This window comes from Echinops telfairi, unplaced genomic scaffold (assembly GCF_000313985.2).
Source record: "Echinops telfairi isolate 266 unplaced genomic scaffold, ASM31398v2 ScPeMD7_7458;HRSCAF=8496, whole genome shotgun sequence".
Lineage (NCBI taxonomy): Eukaryota > Metazoa > Chordata > Mammalia > Afrosoricida > Tenrecidae > Echinops > Echinops telfairi.
Window position 1 is genome coordinate 23,370,886 of NW_022111358.1, and position 9,831 is coordinate 23,380,716.

The 9,831-nt window shown below is 61.2% G+C and overlaps 1 protein-coding gene across 2 annotated transcripts; it reads right to left on the reverse strand.

Annotated features, from left to right (window-relative positions):
* Positions 1–1,230: 1,230 nt before the first annotated feature.
* Positions 1,231–9,749, reverse strand: SPATA20 (spermatogenesis associated 20). Of its 2 annotated transcripts, none has more exons than XM_045299877.1 (16): positions 9,671–9,749; positions 8,875–9,054; positions 8,722–8,786; positions 8,409–8,563; positions 8,183–8,326; positions 7,896–8,097; positions 7,001–7,131; positions 6,802–6,906; positions 6,503–6,577; positions 6,204–6,413; positions 5,930–6,122; positions 5,287–5,455; positions 4,816–5,027; positions 3,260–3,459; positions 1,711–1,791; positions 1,231–1,541 (listed from the first exon to the last, which is right to left on the reverse strand). In XM_045299877.1, the coding sequence occupies exons 2-16, from the start codon at positions 8,997–8,999 to the stop codon at positions 1,371–1,373; spliced, it is 2,238 nt and encodes a 745-aa protein (XP_045155812.1). In that variant the 5' UTR covers positions 9,000–9,054; positions 9,671–9,749; the 3' UTR covers positions 1,231–1,370. The 2 variants fall into 2 exon arrangements, with proteins under 2 accessions (XP_045155812.1, XP_030744077.1); XM_030888217.2 differs by lacking the exon at positions 9,671–9,749 and adding an exon at positions 9,164–9,242.
* Between the last annotated feature and the right edge of the window lie 82 nt (positions 9,750–9,831).

Below are 9,831 nucleotides of genomic sequence, written 5' to 3' on the forward strand. Positions count from 1 at the left end.
GAAAGAAGAGTGTGGGGAAGGAGGGCGGTGTGGAAGGGACAGTGCACCCTCCTTTGTGGCAGGGCTGGGCCACCCAGGGGGAGAGGTAACTCTGCTGACCTGGAAGGCCACCCGAAAGAACAAGATGTGCTGAGAAGCTCCAGGCCAGTCTCTTACCCTCTCTGAGCCTCGACTGTTCATGAAGGCCGGTGAGGCTACAGCAGCCAAATGGCTTTGTGAACAACGGCCAGACTGTCCCAAAGCCAGGACTGAGGCTGCCAAAAGGGCCACCTGTGCTTCCGTGTCCCGCCCCTCCCTCCCCGCAGCACCCTGTCCCGGGCCAGGCGTGTGCTCCCAGCCCTCTGCCTTCCTGGCAAGGCCATGAGGGCTACAGCCAGAAAAGGGCCAGCTGACCTTGTTGGCCAGAGCCTTAATCCCCTCCAGATGGGCCACGGAGCTTGCCGAAGGTCCAGCTGCCCTGAGAGCTGAGCTCCGTCCCAGTGATCATTGGTGGTATGTGTGACTGTGCAGAGGGGTGATAGTGGCTCCCTGCAGGCCGTGGCACGGTTCCGTGCAGCCCCATAGCTACTGCTTGCTCCCCACAAGCAGTGGCCTCCTTGTCCCCAATGGTCTCTTCTGGCTTCTCTGTGCCGCGTGGCTTTGGGGGTGTGGCAGTGCCCAGGCTCCATGGTCCCTGGGGTGGCTCCTCCTCTTTCCTGCCCGTTGGCCCTATTCTCACGCTTCCCAGTTCCCTCCCCCAAGCTGTTTTTTTTTTGGGGGGGGTCTACAAAGATCTGGGTGCCAAGGACAGACTCATGAGCCTCTCCCTGCACTGACCCAGAGCCAGGCAGGACCTCCAGCCTGACCCACTTGCCTGAGCCACCTCTGCCCCTTGCATGCAAGCAGGGGGATGGATAACACAGCCCCCGGCAGGGAGACCCCGGGTCCGACGGGGTGAGGCTGCGGGTTGGGTGGGTCTCCCAAAAGCAATGCCTTATTCCTACAAGGCACCGACCGGGGCATAAGCAGATGCTGCCACTCTGCCAAGCAAAGCTTTGGCTCCTTTTGGGTCCCCAACCTCTGAGTTTCCACCCTGCTGCAGTGCTCACAGGAGGGGGCAGGATCAGCTTGGTGACTCCGGAACGGGGGAGCGCAGAGGGGCTCCCAGAGAAAGGCTGCTGCTTGCCAGGTGGGAAGTAGGGCCCCCTCCCCTCACAAGCCAGGCTGAGTCCGGAGCTCACCTTGGGACACTATGAGGTTTATTCCAGGGGACATGACTACCCGTGGGGGTGGCAGCGAGGGTGGCTGAGGAGGCCTGCGCCCAGCAGGCGCTAGTCTCTGGTCAGTTGGGAAGCAGCATCTTCCACCTCAGCAGGCGGAGGTTGGGATGGTCACTGGAGCAGCAGTTTGCGCAGCTCACAGGGGTCGGTGATGGGCACGGAGTAGGCCTGGTTCTCGCACACGTAGGCCGTGGCCTGGTTCTCCTGCTGCTGCAGGGTGCTCAGGAAGGGCAGCTGGCGGGATATGAAGCTCGAAGGGTCGCCATCGGCCAGGATCAGCACCTAGGGCAGCACAGAGGTGGTCAGGGCAGCAATGCAGGGACCCCATCGGGGTTCACTGGTGGGCTGTCTCTCCCCTTCCTCCGGAAGAGCTAGAGAAGGAACTGTGGGGACCTGGGAGGGAGGAGGCTGGCCGGGAGGGGCAGAGGGTGGTGGCAGGCTCAGGACACACCTTGTTAGGGACGTAGACAGAGTGGACACACTGCAACAGAGCCTTGGTGTCCTTGGCCTGGGGGTCTCCACAGATCACAATCTGGCCGGAACAAGAGGTCACAGTGTCTGAGGGTCGACTGTGGGTCCATCCCCCACCCTCCCTCAACCCTACAGGACTTTCAGCTCCTGCCCTTTCCTCTCTAAATGGGGTCCCCAAAGTCTGGAGTGGAGATGTCAGAGTTCAAGGAAGGAGGCCTGGGGAGGAGGAGGACTAGGGACTCCTCTCGGTATCCTGCAGGCCAGCTGCCGATAGGGTCCGTCAGACTCAGTGCTGGGCAGGTGGCGCATGCACAGGAGGACACAGGGGCGATGTCCCTTAGAGTAGTAGACACCCACACCCCCCCAAAACCAGAGACCACCACCATTGAGGTGATTCTGATTCATCAGGTTTCCAAGCCTCCAAATCTTTATGGGAGTAGATTGCTGCCTCTTTCTCACTCCGAGCAGCCGGTGGGTTTGAACCGCCGACCTTTCGGTTATCAGTCCAAGGCTTCTCCGACAGTGCCTCTGAAAAACTTCAAAGCCAAACTTACGGCCATCTTGTCAATTATAACTCACAAAGATGGCCCCTGTAAATCCTTAGGGAGGTAGAAAGCCTCATCTTTCTCCTGAGGTGCAGCTGGTGGTTTTGAACTGTCAACTTTCCGGTTAGTGGCCCAACTAAGCCACCAGGGCTCCTGGCAGCACCACCAAAAAACTACAAACCAAACTCACTGCCTTTGAGTTGATTCCAACTCATAGCGGCCCTGTAAGACAGTAGAACTGCCCCTGTGGGTTTCCAAGACTGTAACTCTTTACAGGGGTAGAAAGCCTCATCTTTCTCCCAAGGAGTGGCTGGTGGGTTTGAACCGCTGACCTCAAGGTTAGCAGGCCCAGAACACTGGTAAACATAGAGACTTGGAGGCCCATGGCCAAGGAGCCAAACAGAGCAGCGGTGCAAAGTCCCACAGAGTGGCAGATCTCACACAGACCAGCGCCGACCACACACGGGGCCCAACACCCATATACAAACATTCAAATACAAGCCAACGATCGTGAAATTGGACACACACAGAGACAAACACTCATGAGCACATCCCCAGAAAGGCAGGCATACCGACAAACACAGACATTCTCAGAGTCCTCGCCCCCAGCAACACCACACGTAGGGACATGCACAAAGATGCCCACACACAGGCCCAGGTACACTGGTACACAGAGGCACACACAGAATCCACGCTCCCAGCCGCCACACTCTGGGAGCCCAGGGACAGGCGGGTGGCTGCCGTCCTCCATGCACATACCTGCTGAGCACCTCCCAGGCTGACCCAGGGAGCCTGCCTCTGACACACAAGCACACACACACTGGCAGATGGCCCCACACCTGCCACAGCTGCTTACACCAGAGCTCTTGGGGCTGGGGGCAGGCAGCCCTGGGACCCCCACCCATCCCTTCTCACATCTCCAGAGCAACTCCAACTGCCCTGTCGCCTGAGGGTCCCAACCCTCACGCCCTCACTCCACCCCACCTGTTTGAGGGTCTGCTGGTGGACGGAGAGGGCCCTGACCATCTCGGGCAGCGCCACAGGGACGCGGCGCATGCGGTCTGAGAAGGCGGTGAGCAGGCACACACACTTGTCCAACCAGTCCTTGTGACCCGTGAAGCCGTGCAGCCGGAGCAGGTTGTGCGCTGATACGGAGTTAGCGCTGGGCTCTGCGCCGTCCTGGTCTGTGGGATGGGGGGTGGGGAGTGACGGTGGGAACCACTGGGTGGGGGTGGGGGGATGGCCTTCCAGAGAAGTCCCAGCCCCCGTGGCTCCCCTGGGCCTGAGAGGTGAACACCAGCCCCACCTGTTATTGATGTGCTTCTCTCACCGGCGCCTAGCTCCACTGGTCCTGGGTAGAACTGGTGATCCACCCCCCGCCCTGCCCTAGAACGCCTCATCCCTCTGCTGACACCTCCATCCCCCCATGTTGGGGATACTCAAGCCAGAAGGGGCATCACCCATGTCCCTCCACTTCTAACCCATCCACAAGTCCTGCTGGGTCTGCCGCAGCATGGACCCAAAGCTGGCCGCCTCTCCCGTCAATACATCTACCCTGGTCAGCTCTCGAACACCTGCCCAGGCTGGACACCAGTAACGGCCTCCTCACCAGCTTCTCCCCATTTCCCCTGCTCCCATCTCTTCCCCAGCAACCCCAGCGACAGAGTGACCTTGAATCGACACCAAATGGGGCCACGGCCCCCTTAGAGCACTCAGAGCTGTCCAGTCCTTATTGTGGTCCACCGGCCCTGTCCACCTCGACGCCACACCCCTTTGTCCTGCAGGACGCAGGCTCTCTGCCCCTTGGGCCTCTCATACACTGTCCCCTCCACCAGGACTCTCCTTCCTGCCTGTCAATACTCAAGCTACGGGCCACCTGCCCCAGGTCTTCCTGGACTTCCTTCCATCTGAGTCGGCCACTCTGCTGTTCCTCGCCAGGTCCTTTATCCCCTTGAGCAGCTAATATACATGTATCAAGATTGCACCAGACCCCGGGGACATAGCAGTGGACAGAGAGTTTGGGTCCTAGTGGCTTCCCCTGGAGGAGGAGGAGTGGCCACTTGCAACAGCCAAGTAAAGACACACCGGGCGGTGCCTAAGTGCCCCCGAGGGAAGCCAGGGGGCTCGCCCAGCTCTATGGGGCCATATTTTGGGCATTTTTGCATGAAGCTTTCCTGTGCACTAGCAGTGTTCCCAACTACACGGTACGCTTCCTGAGGGCAGAGCCCACACCAGGCTGGCTCTGAGACACACAGACCGTGCCGGTTACGGTGTGGAGTGTACACACGGATGCAGTCACCTTCCCTCGCCCAGCTGGATAGCGTGATGCCAGCCCCACGTTGGTCTATGAAGAAGCTGAGAACCAGGGGCGCAGGGGGACTAAGCCCAAGTCAGCCCCGTGGTAAATGGTGGAGGTGGGAAGGGAACCCAGGACGGCCCAGCCCCACCCCACCCCCACCCCCACCGCTTGCTCTTCACCACTACATGCACTTGCATTCGCTGCTCAGTGCAGCCTCCCTCTCCATGCACCCCCCACTGACCGTCTTTGAGGCGCAGGGGCAAGCCAGCCTCCAGCTCGGCCTCGCTGCAGAAGTAGCCACCACCCCGCGAATCCCAGAAGAGCCTGTCCTGCGTGTCCTGCAGCCTCAGCGCCCACTCGAGCCACGCACTCTCCTGGGAGGCCTCATATAGGTCGAGCAGGCCCCGCACCACGAAGGCATAGTCCTCCAGGAAACCCCAGCTGGGCGAGTTGCTGCGGAGTGGGACATTGGGAGTACTGAGAGCAGATGGGGGGCAGGGGCGGGTGGGCGGCGGGGCTCTGGGGCGCTTGACATGCTTGACTTCACTTAACTCCCAGGTGGAAGCCATGCGCCAATTTCTGGGGCGGGGAGCCCACAAACCCAGGAAGGGGACAAGCTCCCGGCAGAGACAGGACTAGAGGCTTCAGGAAGTAGAGGGCAGGGGCAGGGGCAGAGGCAGCTCCCCACCCCCCAAGCCTGCCCGACTCACACCTGTGCTCCACCGTGCTCCCAGACCCCGCGTAGCAGGTCCGCATCAGGCGGCCGCTGGCCACGTCAAACATGTGCCGCTTTAGGAACTTGGCCCCACTGATGGCACAGTTGATGAACTTCTCCATGCCCAGGACAGCCCCAGTCACCGCATAGCCCGACACCATCAGCCCTGGAGGGAGGGGAGACCAGAGGTCGTGGGCAGCTGGCATGTACAGACACCCCAGATGTCTGCCAGTCCCAACACTGCTCTGGGGCAGCGGGGCCCAGGGTCTACACCTGTATCAGGCGCTCAAGCGGCTCCCAGCCCTCCTGCTCCTCATTGAAACCCTCTACGCCCCAGTATGCACGTCTGTACATTAGGGCTAGCACACCCAATAGAGGAGGAGCGACCATTAGCCGAGGCGCCCTGGTGGCACAGCCGTGACGTGTTCGACGGCTAAGCAAAAGGCCAGCGGCTGAAACCCACCAGCCTCTCCCAGGACGACTACTGTAACAATCCCAGAAACCCAGAAACCCAGAAACCCTCAGGAGTCTGTCCTGAGCTGACTCCTCCAAGTGAGGCTTCTGGGGACCCCTTAGCAGGTGTCTGGCACACCCCAGGAGCTTGGTAACTACAATCAGGCCTGGGACCCGGCCACCCCACCGTTCCAGGCAGCCAGCATCTTGGAGTCCAGGTGCGGCTTTGGCCGATGTTTCCGGGCCTGGAAGAGCTTCTCCAGCCCTGAACTGAGCAAGGTCTGCACGGCCTCCACGTCCAAGCCAAAGCGGGCAGCCGTCAGCTCCTGCGAGTATCGGACGGTCAGCACGTTCTGGCCCTGCAGCTCCCCCTTGGGGTCCTGGAGAGAACAGCCTGGTCTCAGAGAGTCCATGCACCTGCCGGCTTCCGGGGGCCCGGCCGTGTCCCCACCATCCCTCACCTGATTGGGGTTGATGTTGCCGGCCTCTGTGAGCCCATAGTGCTTCATGAGGAGCTGGCCCGCGGTCAGTGGCTCGGTGGCACCCTGCACGGGCTCAGGGAGCAGCTGCTGGACCTCTTTGACCGTCCACACGTAGAAGGCACCCTCTTTGAGCCGCATGCCCCGCTCGGGGGCCGAGTCTGCATCCTCCGCGCTGTAGAAGCCTCCAGACTGGGAGGAGGGGAGAGTTGGCTGGCCCCAGCCCTAAGATGGGTAATCCCTCCCACAGCCAGGCCCACCTGCCTCTGGTGGACACGCACCCGGTGACTTAGGCTCCGGGACACATACTGCAGGATGCCTCTGGCCACATCAGCGTAGATTTCATCACCAGAGATCTGAGTGGGAGGAAGGAGGGTGGACAGAAGTCAGGGAGGGGGCCTGACACATGGGCCTAGGGTCTGCTCTCTCAGAAAGGTCAGGGCCGGGAGCCTGATTCATGGGTGGAGTCGGGGAGCAAATTCCGAGTTGACATTGCTTAATAAGAGGAGTCACAGGAAAGGCCTGGGGAGGGGACAGGCTGGGGAACGGTGGCTTGGCTCGGCGGTGAGCCAGGGGTCACCTGGAAGGCCTGGGAGTAGGCCACAGCCAGTTGGGCCTGGTCGTAGAGCATCTTCTCAAAGTGGGGGACGTGCCACTGGCGGTCCGTGGAGTAGCGGTGAAAGCCCTGTGCCAGGTGGGACACGGGGCTGATGCCAGCTTCTGTCCCCATCCCCTTGCCTCCTGGTGCCCCCCTCCTGGGAATGCCTGGCCCTCTTCACCTGCCCCACGTGGTCCCGGATGCCCCCATTGGCCATCATTTTCAGGGTATGCAAGGCCATGTGCTGGGCCCGAGGGCCGTCCTGAGTCAGTCGATGGCTGAGCCAGTAGGAGAACAGGAAGCTCAGGATCACTGCCGGGCCGAGAACACACAGGTGAGAGAATTTGGGGCCTCTGGCCAGGCCGGGACTAGGAGCTCTGAGAGGGTCAGGAAGTGAGTGGCTAACCCCGAGGCCAGGTTGCTGCCCCAGCCAGAAGTCAAAAGGGAATTGGTCAGCAAAGGATCAGGAGGTGACTGACCAACCCTAACTCTCTGCCACCGTCAAGTAAATACTGACTCACGGTGACAAGTTTCTGAGAATCTAGCACAGCGGTTCTCCACCTTCCTCATGCTGCGACCCTTTCATGCAGTTCCTCATGTTGTGGTGACGCCCCAACCATAAAAGTAATTTTCGTTGCTACTTCATCACTGTCATTTTGCTACTGTGATGAATCGGGCAACCCCTGTGAAAGGGTCATTCGACCCCCAAAGGGATCACAACCCATAGGTGGGGAACGGCTGCTCTCACTCTTTATGGGAGTAGACAGCCTCATCTTTCTCCCGACCTCGCAGTTGGCAACCCAGTGGGTCATCACGACACTACCATGGCTCTTCTACTGACGAGACCAAAGCCCAAGACGTTATAGGCCAGGTCACAGCCACAGGGCCAGGGCCAGGCGGGCACTGCTGAGCCCATCCATACACAGACATCAGGTCTTCACTGACAACTGGCAGATGGACCAGAAGGCCACCAACGAGCCGAGGGCGAGGCGGCCCCCTGGGCAGTCAGGAAGAAGAAGGTGAGTGACCAGAACAAGAATCAGGAGGAAGTAAGTAGCCAGGCGGGGAGCACTGACCAGGCGTGGGGAACTTAGGGGCCTCAGCGAAGCCACCGTACTCCTCGTCGTAGCCCTCGTCCAGCTGCTGGAAGCAGCGGCTGTTCATGGTGGCAGCGGAGGGCGGCAGCTGCCGGTCGCCCATGCTGATCTCGGAGCGGGCCAGCAGGGCCGCCGTGACCCGCTGGCTGTTCTCCAGCAGGGTGTTCTTGTTCTGTTTCCACTGCAAGAGGCCGAGCAGGCCTGCGGTCAGCACGGGCAGGGCTCCGCATCCCCACGCCCCATGCCCCCCATACCCGCATACCCACCTGCTCCCGTATTCGCAGCAACACTGTGCGGAAGCCAACTCGGGTCAGACCATCCTCAGGGGGGAAGTAGGTGCCCCCCACAAAGGGCTGGAGGCTGGGAGTCAGCCACACACTCATGGGCCAGCCGCCCCCACTGCTGGTGGCCTGGCAGAGAGAGGGCGAGGGGTGAGCGTGCCCCGCATTGGCACCCCACCCCACTCCACAACTCCTATGGGAGGGCACTTGCCTGCACGAAGGTCATGTACACCTTGTCCACGTCCGGCCGCTCCTCCCTGTCTACCATCACGCAGATGAAATCCTCGCTGAGCAGGCGGCCGATCTCCTCGTTCTCAAAAGACTCCTCCTCCATCATGTGGCACCAGTGGCAGGTGGAGTACCCCACTGGATGGGGTCCGGGCAGCAATGGGAGGACGCGTCACGGGGCCCAGCAGGGCCCAAGAGGCCCTGAGCTCTGGTTTGCTGGGGGACCCTGAGACCCAGAAGGTCCTGCCCCAGCTCCCATGCCTCTCCCCGAATCCCAGGGAAAGTGTTTAAGTTACCTGAGAGGAAAATGGGCTTGTTTTCGCTCTTGGCCTTCTCAAAGGCTTCCTGTCCCCAGGGGTACCTGGGCCAGCAGGGAAGGGCATCGGTCAGCAGCCCAAGAAGTCTGGGTGGGCGTGGGGGGGCAGGGCTGAGGTAGGAGAGGCGCTCACCAGTCCACAGGGTTGTAGGCATGTTGGAGCAAGTATGGGGACTTCTCGTGGATGAGACGGTTGGGGGTTCTCTGAGATGCAGATCCGGGGCAAGTGGGACGGCTACCTTTCCCTCCAGCGGGCATGGGCACAGAACTAGCGACTGTCGCACTTCGGTCCTTGTCCCGGGAAGAGCAACCCCTGGCCCCGACAGGTGGAACCAGCAGGTGAGGGCAGATCATCCATGTCCACCCTCCTCCCAGCCCCTTCATCTAGCCCTTCCAGGAACCCCGCTCCTGTCCTGACCCACCTGTCTGAACCACGGGGGAGAGCGTGGCCTTTGTGCTCCCCCTTGTGTTTTGGGGGGGTTGGGGAGAGGCGGCTCATTGGGGGCTCCGGGCCAGGTGAGTCTCCCCCCCAACCTCTCACACCTGGCAGTGGGAAGGATGATGCTTGTGAGGTCAGGGTAGGTCACAATGGACAGAATGGACAGAATGGGCCTTCAGACTCTGTCCCCTCCCCTTTCCACACCCGTCCCCAGGGCGACCAGGATGGAGGGGCTCTCCCATGCCCAATCTAACCAGAATGGCTCCCACTGTGGGGTGGCTGGTGGGGTGCTGGCCTGGCCAAGAAAGGCTGGTGGTCCCTCAACAAGTGGCAGAAAATCAGAGAGAGAGGGACAAGGGGCTCTTCCCTCACTCAATACCCCACTCCGGGCACTGTGTGGGCCAGCTCCTGTACCAGACGCAGAGGGGCTCAGGCCAGTCCCTGGCATCAGGACCCAGCCCGGGAGGGGTGGGGACGCTGTGGGGCAGACCTCAATAAGGAAGGTCCCGGCTGCAACGGGGCAGGGGCAGGGGCAGCCCAGGGTGCCGTTGGAGAAAGGCCCGCGGCCTGGTCTTGGGGTTCAGGGAAGGTTTCCTGGCGGCCTTGTCCTCAAGGAGCATGCCCTGCGGCGAGGAGAACGTTACAGCGGGG

What these genes read in the sequence shown, in the direction of transcription:
- SPATA20 (XM_030888217.2), bottom strand. Translation starts at nt 9,240, where the DNA reads ATGAGCCGCCTCTCCCCAACCCCCCCAAAACACAAGGGGGAGCACAAA. An exon ending in TGCTGCGAATACGGGAGCAG is followed by an intron (nt 8,098 to 8,182) that starts GTGGGTATGCGG and finishes GGCCTCTTGCAG; the next exon opens with TGGAAACAGAACAAGAACAC. An exon ending in CCCTAAGTTCCCCACGCCTG is followed by an intron (nt 7,132 to 7,895) that starts GTCAGTGCTCCC and finishes TCGGCCCGGCAG; the next exon opens with TGATCCTGAGCTTCCTGTTC.